This window comes from Oncorhynchus kisutch, linkage group LG23, assembly GCF_002021735.2.
Source record: "Oncorhynchus kisutch isolate 150728-3 linkage group LG23, Okis_V2, whole genome shotgun sequence".
Taxonomy (NCBI): domain Eukaryota; kingdom Metazoa; phylum Chordata; class Actinopteri; order Salmoniformes; family Salmonidae; genus Oncorhynchus; species Oncorhynchus kisutch.
The window spans coordinates 16,152,217-16,172,029 of record NC_034196.2 but is presented as its reverse complement, the minus strand read 5'-3'; the positions used below and the strand labels follow the sequence as shown (position 1 = coordinate 16,172,029).

General features: G+C 43.7%; 1 protein-coding gene across 1 annotated transcript in view; it reads left to right on the top strand.

The window, feature by feature from the left end:
* Positions 1–18,577, top strand: part of LOC109868164 (amine oxidase [flavin-containing] B) — a 38,632-nt gene extending 20,055 nt beyond the window's left edge. Inside the window, exons 8-10 of the mRNA XM_031802238.1 lie at positions 2,613–2,771; positions 12,586–12,686; positions 18,244–18,577. Of these exons, the coding sequence (XP_031658098.1) occupies positions 2,613–2,771; positions 12,586–12,686; positions 18,244–18,577 (594 nt within the window). The remainder of the gene's footprint in view (positions 1–2,612; positions 2,772–12,585; positions 12,687–18,243) is intronic.
* The last annotated feature ends 1,236 nt before the right edge of the window (positions 18,578–19,813 follow it).

Here is a 19,813-nt window from a genome sequence, read left to right as displayed (position 1 = left end):
GGAATATCAACAATAAGGTCAGCACATAACTACATTGGGGAGAACAAGTATTTGATACACTGCCGATTTTGCAGGTTTTCCTACTTACAAAGCATGTAGAGGTGTGTAATTTGTCATAGTTATCATAGTTATCATAGTTATCATAGTTACACTTCAACTGTGAGAAACGGTATCTAAAACAAAAATCCAGAAAATCACAATGTATGATTTTAAGTAATTAATTTGCATTTTATTGCATGACATAAGTATTTGATACATCAGAAAACCAGAACTTAATATTTGGTACAGAAACCTTTGTTTGCAATTACAGAGATCATACGTTTCCTGTAGTTCTTGACCAGGTTTGCACACAGGGATTTTGGCCAACTCCTCCATACAGACCTTCTCCAGATCCTTCAGGTTTTGGGGCTGTCGCTGGGCAATACGGACTTTCAGCTCCCTCCAAAGATTTTCTATTGGATTCAGGTCTGGGACTGGCTAGGCCACTCCAGGACCTTGAGATGCTTCTTACACAAACACACAGCCAGTTGCCCCCAGTTGCCCTGGCTGTGTGTTTCGGGTCGTTGTCATGCTGGAAGACCCAGCCACAACCCATCTTCAATGCTCTTACTGAGGGAAGGAGGATGTTTGCCAAGATCTCGCGATACATGGCCCCATCCATCCTCCCCTCAAATACGGTGCAGTCGTTCTGTCCCCTTTGCAGAAAAGCATCCCCAAAGAATGATGTTTCCACCCCCATGCTTCACGGTTGGGATGGTGTTCTTGGGGTTGTACTCATCCTTCTTCTTCCTCCAAACACAGCGAGTGGAGTTTAGACCAAAAAGCTCTATTTTTGTCTCATCAGACCACATGACCTTCTCCCATTCCTCCTCTGGATCATCCAGATGGTCATTGGCAAACTTCAGACGGGCCTGGACATGCGCAGGCTTGAGCAGGGAGACCTTGCGTGCGCTGCAGGATTTTAATCCATGACGGCGTAGTGTGTTACTAATGGTTTTCTTTGAGACTGTGGTCCCAGCTATCTTCAGGTCATTGACCAGGTCCTGCAGTGTAGTTCTGGACTGATCCCTCACCTTCCTCATGATCATTGATGCCCCACGAGGTGAGATCTTGCATGGAGCCCCAGACCGAGGGTGATTGACCGTCATCTTGAACTTCTTCCATTTTCTAATAATTGCGCCAACAGTTGTTGCCTTCTCACCAAGCTGCTTGCCTATTGTCCTGTAGCCCATCCCAGCCTTGTGCAGGTCTACAATTTTATACTTGATGTCCTTACACAGCTCTCTGATCTTGGTCATTGTGGAGAGGTTGGAGTCTGTTTGATTGAGTTTGTGGACAGGTGTATTTTATACAGGTAACAAGTTCAAAGAGTTAATACAGGTAATGAGTGGAGAACAGGAGGAATTCTTAAAGAAAAACTAACAGGTCTGTGAGAGCCGGAATTCTTACTGGTTGGTAGGTGATCAAATACTTATGTAATGCATTAAAACGCAAATTCATTACTTAAAAATCATACAATGTAATTTTCTGGATTTTTGTTTTCGATTCCGTCTCTCACAGTTGAAGTGTACCTATGATAAAAATTACAGACCTCTACATGCTTTGTAAGTAGGAAAACCTGCAAAATCAGCAGTGTATCAAATACTTGTTCTCACCACTGTATATTGTCAGTATCCATTTTACAGTGCCTTCAGAAAGTATTCACACCCCTTTACTTTTTTCCACATTTTGTTGTTTTTCAAAGTGAGATTAAAATGGATTTAATTGTCACTTTTTTCAATGATCTACACAAAATTCTTTGTAATGTGAAAAATGTATTCTTTAACAAATCTTCAAGCTCTGTCAAGTTGTTTGTTGATCATTGCTAGACAGCCATTTTCAAGTCTTGCCATAGATTTTCAAGCCAATTTGAGACAAAACTGTAACTAGGCCACTCGGGAACATTCAATGTTGTCTTGGTAAGCAACTCCAATGTATATTTGGCCTTGTGTTTTAGGTTATTGTCTTACTGAAAGGTGAATTTATCTCCGAGCCTCTGTTGGAAAGCAGGCTGAACCAACTTTTCCTCTAGGATTTTTCCTGTGCTGTGTAACAATTTTGAAAAACATAATTCAACTTTTATATTGTGGGTATTTGTGTGTAGGCCAGTGTAAAACAAAATCTCCATTTAAATAATTTTAAATTCATGCTGTAACATAACAAATGTGGAAAAAGTACCACGCTGAAGGTAAAACACTCTGACAGGATTTGAACATCCAAAGTAAGGATAGAGATTGACTTGAATTTTGAATATTAGATTCAGTGATGTGCTACATCTGGTACATTTTTGTTGTGCTTTGCTAAGCTAAGATGTCATAAAGTGTGAACTTTGCTATGATCATTAGTGTGGTTTTACACAGTCATTTAAAACAGCACAATCTCTTCTGAATAGATGGAAGTTCATCCCAACAAGCATAACACATTTACAATCCACTAATTTTGGAAACCGCAGACCTCAAGTGTACTATTAGCTAGTGCATTGGGGGCGATCTGTGTGTGGTAAGTGCATCTAGCTCACCCAGCTGTCATTCCCTCTCTCTCTCGCTCGCTCTCCTCTTCTCTCTCTGCTGCAGGCGTTCTGGCGTGAGAAGGGTTTCTCGGGAGAGATAGTGGCACGACCCTCTGCGGAGTGTCCCTTGAGTGTCACCTTCGACGGCACCAGTCCCAGTGGGAGTGCTGCTATCGTTGGCTTCATCTCTGGTGTGCAGGCCTACGATTGGAGCTCCAGAGAGGTAACCAGGATGGAGAGATAGATGGATGGATGGAGTGATACAAGGCATATGACGGAGACACAGGGAAGACAGCATAGACAATATGTGGAGTACACTCTCCCTGAACACGGCCCCGGGGGTCAGAGTTGTCCCCGGGGCCATGTTATTAAAGAATGGATATTGTTGAACTGTGAATAACCTAGCAAACGAGGCCCATGTTTTCACCCTGTTTGAACCCAGAGGCATCTATTGGATCATTACCCGACGGCTTCATTATTTTATTAAACATCCGGCTCGTTACATAACACCACCTACAGCTACAGAGATACAGTACAGAGCAAAACAGGGACACACATCACCTTACTGTAGACTACCTGTCACCAAATACATACCAGATAGATGATCGAGAATGAGAGAAAAAGTTCCACTCCACTGGTAAATGTGTGTGAGATATTTTCACACTGTTTGTGATAGAAAAAGCAAATCGACAGATAAAGTGATCCCTTTCACACAGTCCTCTGTTATCAGCTTCATATGACAGCAGGCGAGAGACATGTGGAGAGGGAAAGAGAAAAAGAACGTGGGGAAATAGAGAAGGTGTAAATGGGTATCATTTGGCTGAAGAGTATTGGGAAGGGTGCTTACTGGCAGAGTGTGGTAAATGGTGTTGTCACCCTTTTACAGTATATGGGCCAACATGAGTGGCTCCATATCCATTTAAAAAATGTCAGTAGTGTTGAAGTGTTCACTTCAACTTTTGGGCTAAATACAAGCTGCTACCTATTTCCAGCCCTGCTATTTGAAGTGGTACACCTGGCTGCATCTCTGCTCTCAACTATCAAATGGCAAGGCTCAATCGATTTCTTGTTGTGTCATCCTTGAGCCCTAAAACAAAGAGCACACAAAACACTCAAATTGGTATTCTTTCAAAGAAGTATTATGAAAAGAGAAAATACAAAACAGATTGCACGCCAGTCCATCTGTGATGATAAGCAGAAGAATAAACAAAACTGCATATCAGTGGGATTCTACAAATCAAATAGAATCAGTCCAAGAAAAAATAGGTTCCTATGTGATTAATCATGTTTTCTCAACTTAAAATCTGCTCAATCAAATTTATTTGTAAAGCCCTTCTTACATCAGCTGATGTCACAAATTGCTGTACAGAAACCCAAAGTGCTGTACAGAAACCCAGCCTAAAACCCCAAACAACAAGCAATGCAGAAGCCTGGTGGGTAGAAAAACTCCCTAGAAAGGCCAGAACCTAGGAAGAAACCTAGAGAGGAACCAGGCTATGAGGGGTGGCCAGTCCTCTTTTGGCTATGCCGGGTGGAGATTATAACAGAACATGGCCAAGATGTTCAAATGTTCATAGAAGACCAGCATGGTCAAATAATAATAATCACAGTGGTTGTAGAGGGTGCAACAGGTCAGCACCTCAGGAGTAAATGTCAGTTGGCTTTTCATAGCTGATCATTCAGAGTATCTCTTTCCCGCTTCTGCTGTCTCTAGAGAGTTGAAAACAGCAGGTCTGGGACAGGTAGAACGTCCGGTGAACAGGTCAGAGTTCCATAGCCGCAGGCAGAACAGTTGAAACTGAAGCAGCAGCACAGCCAGGTGGACTGTGGACAGCAAGGAGTCACAAGGCCAGGTAGCCCTGAGGCATGATCCTAGGGCTCAGCTCCTCCGAGAGAGAGAGAGAGAGAGAGAGAGAGAGAGAGAGAGAGAGAGAGAGAGAGAGAGAGAGAGAGAATTAGAGAGAGCATACTTAAATTCACACAGGACACCGGATAAGACAGGAGAAATACTCCAAATTAAACAGACTGACCCTAGCCCCCCGACACATAAACTACTGCAGCATAAATACTGGAGGCTGAGACAGGAGGGGTCAGGGGACACTGTGGCCCCATCCGACGATACACCCGGACAGGGTCAAACAGGCAGAATATAACCCCACCCACTTTTCCAAAACACAGCCCCCACATCACTAGAGGGATATCTTCAACCACCAACTTACCATCCTCAGACAAGGCCGAGTATGGCCCACAAAGATCTCCGCCACGGCATAAAACAAGGATGGGGCACCAACCCGGACAGGAAGATCACGTCAGTGACTTAACCCACTCAAGTGACGCACCCATCCTAGGGACGGCATGGAAGAGCACTAGTAAGCCAGTGACTCAGCCCCTGTAATAGGGGTCATAGAATGAGTCAGAGTCAGAGAATCCCAGTGGAGAGAGCGGAACCTGCTAGGCAGAGACAGCAAGGCCGGTTTGTTGTTCCAGTGCCTTTCCGTTCACCTTCACACTCCTGGGCCAGACTACACTCAAACATTTGACCTACTGAAGAGATGAGTCTTCAATAAATACTTAAAGGTTCTTGTGACCGTAGCGTACGTGTAGGTATGTACGGCAGGACCAAATCGGAAAGATAGGTAGGAGCAAGCACATGTAATGCTTTGTAGGTTAGCAGTAAAACCTTGAAATGAACCCTTGCCTTAACAGGAAGCCAGTGTAGAGAGGCTAGCACTGTAGTAATATGATACATTTTTGGGTACTAGTCAAGATTCTAACAGCCGTGTTTTGCGCTACCTGAAGTTTATTTAGTGCTTTATCCGGGTTGCCGGAAAGTAGAGCATTACAGTAGTCTAACCTAGAAGTGACAAAAGCATGGATTACTTTTTCTGCATCATTTTTGGACAGAATTTTTCGGATTTTTGCAATGTTACGTATATGGAAAAAAGCTGTCCTTGAAACATTCTTGATATGTTCGTCAAAAGAGAGATCATGGTCCAGAGTAACGCCGAGGTCCTTCACAGTTTTATTTGAGACGACTGTACAACCATCAAGATTAATTCTCAGATTCAACAGAAGATCTCTTTGTATCTTGGGACCTAGAACAAGCATATCTTTTGTCTGAGTTTAAAAGTAGAATATTTGCCACCATCCACTTCCTTATGTCTGAATCACAGGCTTCCAGGCAGGGCAATTTTGGGGCTTCACCATGTTTCATCGAAATGTACAGCTGTGTGTCGTCCACATAGCAGTGAAAAATAACATTATGTTTCCGAATGACATCCCCAAGAGGTAAAATATATAGTGAAAACAATAGTGGTCCTAAAACAGAGCCTTGAGGAACACAGAAATGTACAGTTGATTTGTCAGAGGACAAACCATCCACAGAGACAAACAGATATCTTTCCGACAGATAAGATCTAAACCAGGCCAGAACATGTCCGTGTAGACCAATTTGGGTTTCCAATCCCTCCAAAAGAATGTGGTGATCGATGGTATCAAACGCAGCACTAGGGTCTAGGAGCACTAGGACAGATGCAGAGCCTCGGTCTGACGCCATTAAAAGAGAATTTGCCACCTTCACAAGTGCAGTCTCAGTGCTATGATGGAGTCTAAAACCAGACTGAAGCGTTTCATATACATTGTTTGTATTCAGGAAGGCAATGAGCTGTGGGAGAGGAATGGGAGATTCGATATAGGCCGATAGTTTTTTATATTTTCTGGGTCAAGGTTTGGCTTTTCCAAGAGAGGCTTTATTACTCCCACTTTTAGTGAGTTTGGTACACATCCGGTGGATAGAGAGCCGTTTATTATGTTCAACATAGGAGGGCCAAGCACAGGAAGCAGCTCTTTCAGTAGTTTAGTTGGAATAGGGTCCAGTATGTATATTGAAGGTTTAGAAGCCATGATGATTTTCATCAATGTGTCAAGAGATATAGTACTAAAAAACTTGAGTGTCTCCCTTGATCCTATGTCCTGGCAGAGTTGTGCAGACTCAGGACAACTGAGCTTTGGAGGAATACGCAGATTTAAAGAGGAGTCCGTAATTTGCTTTCTAATGATCATGATCTTTTCCTCAAAGAAGTTCATGAATTTATCACTGCTGAAGTGAAAGCCATCCTCTCTTGGGGAATGCTGCTTTTTAGTTATCTTTGCGACAGTTTCAAAAATACATTTTGGATTGTTCTTATGGTCCTCAATTAAGTTGTAAAAATAGGATGATCGAGCAGCAGTGAGGGCTCTTCAATACTGCATGGTACTGTCTTTCCAAGCTAGTTGGAAGACTTCCAGTTTGGTGGAGCGCCATTTCCTTTCCAATTTTCTGGAAGCTTGCTTCAGGGCTCGGGTATTTTCTGTATACCAGGGAGCTAGTTTCTTATGAGAAATGTTTTTAGTTTTTAGGGTTGCGACAGCATCTAGGGTATTGCGCAAGGTTAAATTGAGTTCCTCAGTTAGGTGGTTAACCGATATTTGTACTCTGATGTCCGTTGGTAGGTGGAGGGAGTCTGTAAGGGCATCTAGGAATCTTTGGGTTGTCCTAGAATTTATTGCACGACTTTTGATGATCCTTGGGGTCTGAGCAGATTATTTGTTGCGATTGCAAACATAATAAATGTGGGTTCGATAGTCCAGGATTAGGAATTCAGGGAACTCAGTGAGGAACGCTGTATATGGCCCAGGAGGCCTGTAAACAGTAAACAGCTATGAAAAGTGATTGAGTAGGTTGCATAGATGTCATGACTAGAAGCTCAAAAGACTAAAACTTTTTTTGCTTGTTGGTAAATTGACATTTGCTATCGTAAATGTTAGCAACACCTCTGCCTTTGCAGCATGCACGTGGGATATGGTCACTAGTGTAACCAGGAGGTGAGGCCAATCACATCAAGATTATGATCAGTGATTAGTTAATTGACTATAACTGCCTTGGAAGTGAGGGATCTAACATTAAGTAGCCCTATTTTGAGATGTGAGGTATCACAATCTCTTTCAATAATGGCAGGAAACAAGGAGGTCTTTATTCCAGTGAGATTGCTACGGTGAACACCGCCATGTTTAGTTTCGCCCAACCTAGGTCGAGGCACAGACACGGTCTCAATGGGAATAGCTGAGCTGACTACACTGACTGTGCTAGTGGCAGACTTCACTAAGCTGGCTGGCCTGCACCCTATCTCATTGTTGAGCTAGGGGAGTTAGAGCCCTGTCTATGTTCATAGATAAGATGAGTGCACCCCTCCAGCTAGGATGGAGTCTGTCACTCCTCAACAGGCCAGGCTTGGTCCTGTTTGTGGGTGAGTCCTAGAAAGAGGGCCAATTATCTACAAATTCTATCTTTTGGGAGGGGCAGAAAACAGTTTTCAACCAGTGATTGAGTTGTGAGACTGCTGTTGAGCTCATCACTCCCCCTAACTGGGAAGGATCCAGAGACAATTACTCAATGCCGACACATCTTTCTAGCTGAAGCTATGTTGCGCTTGGTGACCTCTGACTGTTTCATCCTAACATTGTTGGTGTCGACGTCGATAACAATACCCCTATACTCTCTACACTCGCCAGTTTTAGCTTTAGCCAGCACCATCTTCAGTTTAGCCTTTACGTCGGTAGCCCTACCCCTGGTAAACAGTGTATGATCGCAGGATGATTCGTTTTAAGTCTAATACTGCGGTAATGGAGTTGCCAATGACTAGGGTTTTCAATTTGTTAGAGCTCATGGTTGGAGGCTTCGGCGTCTCAGACCCCGTAACGGGAGGAGTAGAGACCAGAGAAGGCTCGGCCTCTGACTTCGACTCGCTGCTTATTAATGGGGAGAACCGGTTGAAAGTTTCTGTTGGCTGAATAAGCGACACTGAGAAAATTGGCAAGCTGCGGGGACTGTGCGAGGGGATTTATACTACTATCTTTACTTACTGGTGGCACAGACGCTGTTTCATCCTTTCCTACACTTAAATTACCCTTGCCTAACGATTGCGTCTGAAGCTGGGCTTGCAGCACAGCTATCCTCGTCGTAAGGCAATCGTTCTCCTGTATATTATGAGTACAGTGACTGCAATTAATGTTAATGTTACTACTTAGCTTCGGCTGGTGGAGGTCCTGACAAACCACTTCAAGATAAAGCATCCGGAGTGAAAAAGTTGAATGAAAAAAGTTGAGTGAGGGAAAAACTAAAACTAAAAATATAAACGGTAATTAAAAAGTAAAAACCGTGAAGTTGGCAGGTAGCAAAGTAAGGTTTGCAACAAAACGCACAGCAGCACGTAAACAGGTGAAACAGATCAGGCCTGATGTTACGTTTGATACTGGAGCTCTGAGGCATGCGTTGAAGTCGCTAAGATTTCAGCATGGAAATGTTGGACTTGAGCCTTGATCTTTCATTTCTTAGATAGTGAACATTCATACCGTAGTAGAAGGCTAGTTAATTCATTATGGACACTGACCTATTCATGACCTGTTGCTCCTAAAGTGTATAGTCATAAATAAAACACGAATCAGGGTTAAGAAGCAGAGGAGACATGTTAACTGTCTGAAGTAACCCTCAGTTTAAACCTATATAATGATACGTTATACCGTATGTCATGAAATGGAGTTTTAGAGGAATACTATAATCTGGCAATGTCTGTCCCTCTGTGCTGTGTTGAACGTGGACTTGTGGCCCTCTGGTCTCCACACTCCGTCTCTCCTACTATAACTCAACCAGAGACATGAGGCATTCACATCGATAGTCCACCAGCGGACCTCGGCTTGAAGGGGCTTCTTGGAACTGCATTCATATTTTAACAGGCCAAGCATATTTCTGTGCATGATGAGAGAATGTGAATTCAAAGCTTCAGGATTAAGACTCTCATTTCTCCTCCTGTTCAGCTGAGCGAGAAGGAGGGATGCTGTCATTCTCAGCCTGGTGAAATACCTGGGAGAGGAGGCTGCTAGCTACATCCACTATGAGGAGAAAGTAAGTGTCTAATTGGCCTAGATATAAATGTCATAGAATGTCAAGCCTGAATAGGACAGTCATACTTGAACGTTGGGTCTTAGTGGCTGCATAACCCCCTAAACCTCTTTGTATTTAATAATATGCCTAGTATAATATTCTTTATATAGTTAGAAATAGCTTTGGTTTAAAGACACTGGGAAACTTTGGGACTGTGTTGGATGAGCAGTAGACTGGAGCCTCTCCACTAAACCCACTGTTCCGTCTGCTATCATGGTCCCTGGCTAGTCACTGCCTCAACAACTGCACACTGGTTTGTCTCATAATATCTCTCCAGCAAGAACATTTGAGCAGCATGATGTGCAAGGGTCAATTGCTTCCCTGGGACTAGTCAGTCTTGTAGGGAAGTAGAAAACACACAGATCACTTGTCGCCGTGACACAACACACTACCAAGATTGACAAACGAGCACATTGGCCTGACAGATGTTGTCTGTTACAATATGTTAGCATTCTGCTCCCTGGGCGGCTTTTCATGCGCTTAAGCTTTGAGTGGCGAGGAAGAATAGCCTCTGAGGAATCCAGGGCTGGGGAGGGCATGGGGGGCGATGATTTTCCCTGCTTGACTAGTTACGAGACTCTGGAGGGAGAAACAATATAGAGAGATGGATATCAACAAGTAGGAGATACAGTGACGACTGAGAGAGGAAGTGAGTGGACAGATGGATTCACACACAACACAGGGGGACTATTAGTGCTTCATTTGAGCCGGATCCTGTTGGAATTTGACTTAGTTCGTTCCGTCACCTATTTGCCCCGGATCCAGTATCTCTCGCAGCATGATTTATTAATTATTTCACTGTTCGCACTGTAGATATTGAGCAGCATGAAGCGATCCGAATGAAATCAAGTTGCCTCCTTGTTATTTCTCCCGCACCCCCAGAAAGACCACCATGTAAAAGCATGGGAATCCTTCTGTGTAATCATCCTATCCTGCCACACTGATTCCAGACCTGCTCTCTTATTTGTAGACATAGAGTTCATGGGGAGGGCCGGTGGGGTAAGTAACTGATACTGGCACAGGTCTTGTCTTGGTAGTGATGGTCAGCTAATGAAGAGGTCCCTACGTAATCATGTCACGTAGCTAGGCTAGTCATCTCACTACTGAATTTGAAATGTGGGAAAGACAAATAAAACAAATCACCACCGGCGCCTCAACTCATGCAAAATTCAAAGCAGGGCTGTACAGCGACAGGCCCGCTAATGGGGGAAATCGACTGTTAGGAGTTAAATGGACTTGACATGGGGAGAGTCATTGTGGGAGGTTTTAAAAACTAAGGTAGGAACATCTTTTTCCTTTACAAACTTATTCTGTACTGTGAAATTAATATGGATATTGTCACGTAGGCAGGAGGCCTATATATTCTCATACAGTATGTGTGTTCTGCTGTCGTCTACATTGATTTATTTTATTTAAAGTTCTATTCAGATATTGTGATATTTGTTCTACCGCTACATTGATGTCTGGAAAATGATATGAAATTCAAGTCTTGTAAGCCCTACCGCTGAGTATGTGTGCATATGCATATGGCAGGTGTTCTGATGTATGTTGCTGCACATTAATGTCTTGAAAATGTGGCTTATCTGAAATTCTGACTTGTGTAAGCACCATAGCTTTACTGGAGTACGTGGGCATACTATAGAGTATAGCCTACCATGGCGGGTGTTCTGCAGTGACGTGGAAATTGCTTTGAATTAATCAGCTGTCTGTTTCACACCCATAGATAGTAGGCTGTTGGCTCCAGATAACCCCCATCTCACTACGGGTTCTGGGACCTCCCGATTTACAAATGAAGTACTGGGGAATATGACATACCTGGGTAACCTAGAAGAGGTGTGATGCATTGAGACATCATTTTACAGAGAAAAAGCAGTGTAATTTTACAGAGAAAAAACACAAACCTCGTTACCTTATCTCTGGTTTTCAGTAATTTATTAATTTCAACATGCGAGCTCATTAAACACATGAACATAAAAACTGTTGTGTTGTATGTAGTGAACAGAGAAGCCTGTGTTTGTGTGTTGTTGTGGTAAATAGAGACGTGTTGTTGTCTCTAGGACTGTACTGTATGTTCTAGATGTGTGTTCCAGATGTGCTCTGCTGTGTGTTGTTGTGGTAAATAGAGACGTGTTGTTGTCTCTAGGACTGTACTGTATGTTCTAGATGTGTGTTCCAGATGTGCTCTGCTGTGTGTTGTTGTGCTAAATAGAGACGTGTTGTTGTCTCTAGGACTGTACTGTATGTTCTAGATGTGTGTTCTAGATGTGCTCTGCTGTGTGTTGTGTTGCAGGACTGTGTGTTCCAGATGTGCTCCGCTGGTCGTTGTGTTGCAGGACTGTGTGTTCCAGATGTGCTCCGCTGGTCGTTGTGTTGCAGGACTGTGTGTTCCAGATGTGCTCCGCTGGTTGTTGTGTTGCAGGACTGTGTGTTCCAGATGTGCTCCGCTGGTCGTTGTGTTGCAGGACTGTGTTCCAGATGTGCTCCGCTGGTCGTTGTGTTGCAGGACTGTGTGTTCTAGATGTGCTCTGCTGTGTGTTATGTTGCAGGACTGTGTGTTCCAGATGTACTCCACTGGTCGTTGTGTTGCAGGACTGTGTGTTCCAGATGTGCTCCGTTGGTCGTTGTGTTGCAGGACTGTGTGTTCCAGATGTGCTCCGCTGGTTGTTGTGTTGCAGGACTGTGTGTTCCAGATGTACTCCGCTGGTCGTTGTGTTGCAGGACTGTGTGTTCCAGAAGTACTCCGCTGGTCGTTGTGTTGCAGGACTGTGTGTTCCAGATGTACTCCGCTGGTCGTTGTGTTGCAGGACTGTGTGTTCTAGATGTGCTCCGCTGGTTGTTGTGTTGCAGGACTGTGTGTTCCAGATGTGCTCCGCTGGTTGTTGTGTTGCAGGAGTGTGTGTTCCAGATGTGCTCCGCTGGTTGTTGTGTTGCAGGACTGTGTGTTCTAGATGTGCTCTGCTGTGTGTTATGTTGCAGGACTGTGTGTTCCAGATGTACTCCGCTGGTCGTTGTGTTGCAGGACTGTGTGTTCCAGATGTGCTCTGCTCTGTGTTGTCAGGACTGGGCCATGGAGGAGTACAGCGGGGGTTGTCCTGTTAATGTCATGGCACCGGGGCTGCTGACATATTACCACCCCAGCCTCTGCACGCCCTGTGGCAGGTAATAAACCCTGCTAAGCTGCTACTGTTCTAAACCTCCCCTCTAGTCCCCTCCATCCCTCCTCTTCATCGGCACCATCCTACCTGCACGTAACGCCACTGACATATCTACCCTGTCTATATTTACCAATGACCGCTATTGTACCCCGCTCTTTCACCACCCACATCTTGTCTATGCTCTTTCCTTCCACTATAATACACTCACACACACACACACACACACACACACACACACACACACACACACACACACACACCCACACACACACAATCAGCCTCTGTAACCACCGTATGGCCCCATAACAAACCCGCACCAGCACCAGCTAACCCCTGAGCAACGACCTGAACTAACATAAAGGAGAACAATATGAGTGATTACTTCTTCACTATGAGACATTCATCGAGGCCCAAGGAAAATGGATGTGGGGTCGGAGGGGACATCGCTTTCTTGGGAAGACGGTCACATAATGAATTTGCAATGGCTTGTTAGGAGACGCACACAGCTGAACGGATGCTCATCCATGGACAAGAGAGATGGAGAGAGAAAAGGACGGAAAGAGGGGAAGAGAGGGGGAAAGAGTTAGGGAGATAGTGAAAGAGGGATGGAGAGAGAGGGAAAGATAGATGTAGAGAGAAAGAGCACACATGAAAAAAAGACTACCGTTTTACTCTAGAATAGTACAGTATTTACTTTAGAATTCTATAGTAAACTGTAGTATACTGTAGAATATTATACTACACACTGTAATATCCCTCAATTGTGTGTAGTACTTATTATAGAATGCTGTAGTATACAACACTAAATACTACAGTATTATCTGCAAAAAAAACACTACAGTCCGCAAAAACACAACACTTTTTTAACTATATTAAATACTACGGTATACAATTTACATACAGTCCATTCAGAAAGTTTTCAGACTCTTGACTTTGTCCAAAGTTTGTTACGCTGCAGCCTTATCCTTATTTTCCCCTCATCAATATACACACAAAACCATTAATGACAAAGCAAAAACATGTTTTTAGAAATGTTTGCAAATTCATAAAAAATGTCAAACTGTAAAATGACATTTACATAAGTATAATGACCCGTTACTCAGTACTTTGTTGAAGCACCTTTGGCAGCAATTACGGCCTTGATTCTTCTTGGGTATGACGCTACAAGCTTGACCCAAGGCCCTTCTCCCCCGACTGCTCAGTTTTGCCGGGTGAAAGAGTCTTGATGGTTCCAAATTTTTTCCATTTAAGAATGATGGAGGCCACTGTGTTTTTGGGGACCATCAATGCTGCAGCCAGTTTTTGGTACCCTTCCCCAGATCTGTGCCTCGACACAATCCTGTCTCAGGGCTCGGCTTGGTTTTTGCTCTGACATGCACTGTCATCTCTGGGACCTTATATTAACAGGTGTGTTCCTTTCCAAATCATGTCCAATCAATTTAATTTACCACAGGTGGACTCCAATCGTGTTGTAGAAACATCTCATTGGAAACAGGATGGACCTGAGTTTTGAGTCAAAAAAGCAAAGGGTCTGAATACCTATTTCTGTTTATTCTTTTTATTTTTAATACATTTGCAAACATTTCTAAAAACCTGTTTTCACCTTGTGATTATGGGGTATTGTGTGTAGATTGATTAGGATTTTAAATCAATTTTAGAATAAGGCTGTAACATATCATAATGTGAAAAAAGTCAAGGGGTCTGAATATTTTCCGAATGAACTATATGCAAGCAGCAATACCCATATAGAACACGACAGAATCAGTGGATTACCCAAACCTCCCATATCTCTCATCCAGACCCACGAGGTGCTTTAAGATCACTGCAGGATCACCAGCAGCATACCACCCTGCATCCTTCTGCTGGCTTGCTTCTGAAGCTAAGCAGGGTTGGACCTGGTCAGTCCCTAGATGGGAGACCAGAAGCTGTTGGAGTTCCAGTAGGAGGAATTATTTACTCTGATCTAAAAAAAATTCCCAATGCCCCAGGGCAGTGATTTGGGACATTGCCCTGTGTAGGGTGCTGTCTATTCCCCAGGACATTGCTGTAAATAAGAATGGGTGCTCAGTCAACTTACCTGGATAAATAATTAGAGGAGATTTTAAATTATGTAAGAAGATTTTTAAATTATGTAAGAAACTGTAATGACTTTAAAGAGCTCCCCAATGATTGGAAGCCCTAACCAGAGGATGTTCACTGTTTGTTATTGTGCTGGACAAACTCTTGTTCTACCCTTCATTATAACTCTGTGTCTGCTGAGGATGAACAGCCCAACACACAAACATCCTCCGCTCACATGTAAGTGATCTGTATATATATTATATCTATATTTATATAGGAAGAGAGAGAGACCCATTCAGTTGGTGAAAGGCACTGTGGTTAAAGTGACCCAGGTGTTCAGGCATAAGTAAGCCTGCACATCCATAATGCATGCAGAGTAAACATGTATCTGCTAGAACATGCTGGAACATCTGGATAGTGTTTTTATTCATAGATGTTGAGAGTCATTTTTTAAATGTTCTCTTCAGAGTCATGTAATAGTATCTAATCACATTTTAGATCAGATTGTTCCACAACAGGCTTTCTGCTACAGGCTCTCTATTAGCAAATCATCTCAATCAGAAGTAAATAACATGTTGTCCTGTTTGAAGCATATTCTAAGTGCAGGTGTCATTTCTCATTAACTTTCACTCTGATGTCACAGATAATCACCCCCGCTTGTTTCAGGATTGTACTCTCATCGTTGAAATCTGTTCCTATTTAGCATTGGCAAGCAAGGAAATAAGCATGGTAAACATTTCAGTGTGAAGACAGCTGGCAGGGAGTGATAACTATGAATGCAGATGATTCCATACTCTACATCCAAAGCCAGTGTGCTCACTGAAATTCTAAATAATGAATTACAGTCTATCAGAATGGGGGATTAATAATAAACTGGTCTTAAATACATCTATAACTAAAAGCATTGTAGCTACACTATATATACAAACGTATGTGGACACCCCTTCAAATGAGTGGATTTGGCAAATTCAGCCACACCTGTTGCTGGCTGGTGTATGAAATTGAGCACACAGTCATGCAATCTCCATAGACAAACATTGGCAGTAGAATAGCCTTACTGAAGAGATCAGTGAATTTTAACGTGGCACCGTCAAAGGATGCTACCTTTCCAACAAGTCAGTGTGTCAAATTTCTGCCCTGCTAGAGCTGTCCCTGTCAACTGTAAGTGCTGTTATTGTGAAGTGGAAACGTCTAGGAGCAACAACGGCTCAGCTGCGAAGTTTTAGGCCACACAAGCTCACAGAACGGGTTCCGGCAAGTGCTGAAGCGCGTTGTGCGTAAAAATTAGTCTGTCCTCTGTTGCAACATTCACTACCGAGTTCCAAACTGCCTCTGGAAGCAACATCAGCACGATAACTGTTAGTCGGGAGCTTCATGAAATGGGTTTCCATGGCCGAACAGCTGCACACAAGCCTAAGATCACCATGCACAATGCCAAGCATCTGCTGGAGTGGTATAAAGCTCGCCACCATTCGACTCTGGAGTGATGAATCACGCTTCACCATCACGAAGTCCGACGGACGAATCTGGGTTTGGTGAATGCCAGAAGAATGCTACCTGCCCCAATGCATAGTGCCAACTGTAAAGTTTGGTGGAGGAGGATTAATGGTCTGTGGCTGTTTTTCATGGTTCGGGCTAGGCCCCTTAGTTCCAGTGAAGAGAGATCTTAACGCTACAGCATACAATGACATTCTTAGCCATTCTGTTCCTCCAACGTTGTGGCAACAGATTGGGGAAGGCCCTATGCTGTTTCAGCATGACAATGCCCTCGTGCACAAAGTGAGTTCCATACAGAAATGGTTTGTCGAGATCGGTGTGGCAGAACTTCACTTGCCTGCACAGAGCCCTGACCTTAACCCTATCAAACACCTTTGGGAGGAATTGGAATGCCGACTGCGAGCCAGGCCTAATTGGCCAACATCAGTGTCGACCTCCCTAATGCTCTTGTGGCTGAAAGGAAGCAAGTTCCCACAGCAATGTTCCAACATCTAGTGGAAAGTCTTCCCAGAAGAGTGGATTCTGTTATAGCAGCAAAGGGGGACCCAACTCCATATTAATGCCTATGATTTTGGAATGAGATGTTTGATGAGCAGATGTCCACATACTTTTGCTAATGTAGTGTATTTGGTTCAAGACATTCTCTAAGACCTCAGCCTTAACTGGAGTTGTGCATAAAGGGTGTGACCATTGAGAAAGTTGAGGACGTTAAACTCTTAGGTATAACATTTGGTGGTCAATTATCATGTTCAACTCATATTGACAATGTTGTTGTGAAGATGGGGAGGGGTATTTCTGTTATAAACAATATATGTATTTGTGACACAAAAACTATACTAGTTTTTCAGGCTCTGGTCTTGTCCCATCTTGACTACTGTCCAGTAATATGGTCTGGTGCAGCAAATAAATACCAAGAAAAGCTGCATCTGGCTCAGAAGAGAGCAACATGGCTTTAACTGTGCATACAGAACTAAGGTCAACAACATGCATGCCAGTATTTCCTGATTGAGGGTTGACGAGAGATTAATTGCTTATCTTCTAGTTTTTATGATAAATATTTTTGTGATGAAAATTCCAGATTGTCTGCATAATCAAATAACATTAATCTCAGACACCCATACATACTGTACGCCCAAGACATGCCACCAGGGGTCTCTTCACAGTCCCCAAGTCAGTATTATATAGAGCCGTGATCGCATGGAACTCCCTTCCATCTCCAATGACTCATGCAACAACAAAAATATTAAACAAAATGTTATGGAATGCCTCCCGGGTGGCGCAGTGGGTAAGGGTGCTGTACTGCAGCGCCAGCTGTGCCACCAGAGACTCTGGGTTCGCGCCCAGGCTCTGTCGTAACCGGGAGGTCCGTGGGGCGACGCACAATCGGCCTAGCGTCGTCAGGGTTAGGGAGGGTTTGGCCGGTAGGGAAATCCTTGTATCATCGTGCACCAGCAACTCCTGTGGCGGGCTGGGCGCAGTGCGTGCTAAACATAGGTTGCCAGGTACATGGTGTTTCCTCTGACACATTGGTGCGGCTGGCTTCCGGGTTGGATGGCGCTGTGTTAAGAAGCAGTGTGGCTTGTGTATCGGAGGACTTTCAACCTTCGTCTCTCCCGAGCCAGTACGGGAGTTGTAGCGATGAGACAAGATCGTAGCTACTAAACAATTGGATACCATGAAATTGGGGAGAAAAACAGGTTAAAAAAATTTAAATAAAAAATGAACAAATGTAATGGGACTGTGAGGGGACACACACATTAACACACACATTATTTTGGGGGGGTTTGTTGTTAGTGTTTGTATTATTGTAAAATGTTTCTGTTGTATTGTTCGTATATTGTTGTATTTTAAATTTGTATGTGACTGTCCATCTATCAGTGTATCAGTGTTTTGTTACTTGTCAAGTTTTGTGTTTTTTTGTGGATCCCAGGAAGAATAGCGGCTGCTCCTGCAAAAGTCAATGGGGATCCAAATAAACAAATAAAATGAACTCTCCTTCCCAGGATCCACTGGGCCGGCACGGAGACGGCCACCCAGTGGTGTGGCTATATGGATGGGGCAATTCAGTCAGGTCAGAGGGCAGCCCTAGAAGTACTAGCCAGGCTGTGCCCTTTCACCCTGACCCAGGAGGAGCAGGAGGCTGTGCAGGCTGCCCAGAACCAGAACCATGAGTCTGGACCATGCCAACACATACCTTCCACATCCCATCTCCGCAGGGCTCTGATCCTCACCACGCTCATCATGGCCACTGCTGTACTATTGGCTCAGCTACAGCTCTGCCGAGACTGGATTGGACAGGCTCGGCAGGTAGTGCTACGAAGGTTTGCTTTGTGGTAATAAAATATGCTGTTGTGTTGGAAAAACATCCACTTGACAGGGAAATGCTAGATATCTAAAGATGTTAAATACGATTGAATTATCTGTGACATACAGTATGGTTAACACTGTTTGCCTGGTGGACATTTTTCATTTAAAGAAATGTAATGCTTGTACAGTGTAATGTGGTGGTGGGTGGGGGTGAGACTATACAGAAAGAAAACGTTTACTTTGGACTGCATTGTACTGTAAGTAAATTCAATTCAATGTAGAGTAAAAAAGTGTATGAAAATAAAACAGATACAGTGGGGCAAAAAAGTATTTAGTCTGCCACCAATTGTGCAAGTTCTCCCACTTAAAAAGATGAGAGAGGCCTGTAATTTTCATCATAGGCACACTTCAACTATGACAGACAAAATGAGAAAGAAAATCCAGAAAATCACATTGTAGGATTTTTAATTTATTTATTTGCAAATTATGGTGGAAAATAAGTATTTGGTCACCTACAAACAAGCAAGATTTCTGACTCTCACAGACCTGTAACTTCTTCTTTAAGAGGCTCCTCTGTCCTCCACTCATTACCTGTATTAATGGCACCTGTTTGAACTTGTTATCAGTATAAAAGACACCTGTCCACAACAGTCACACTCCAAACTCCACTATGGCCAAGACCAAAGAGCTGTCAAAGGACACCAGAAACAAAATTGTAGACCTGCACCAGGCTGGGACGCCTGAATCTGCAATAGGTAAGCAGCTTTGAAGAAATCAACTGTGGGAGCAATTATTAGGAAATGGAAGACATACAAGACCACTGATAATCTCCCTCGATCTGGGGCTCCACGCAAGATCTCACCCCGTGGGGTCAAAATGATCACAAGAACGGTGAACAAAAATCCCAGAACCACACGGGGGGACCTATTGAAGGACCTGCAGAGAGCTGGGACCAAAGTAACAAAGCCTACCATCAGTAACACACTACGCCGCCAGGGACTCAAATCCTGCAGTGCCAGACGTGTCCCCCTGCTTAAGCCAGTACATGTCCAGGCCCGTCTGAAGTTTGCTAGAGAGCATTTGGATGATCCAGAAGAAGATTGGGAGAATGTCATATGGTCAGATGAAACCAAAATAGAACTTTTTGGTAAAAACTCAACTCGTCGTGTTTGGAGGACAAAGAATGCTGAGTGGCATCCAAAGAACACCCTACCTACTGTGAAGCATGGGGGTGGAAACATCATGCTTTGGGGCTGTTTTTCTGCA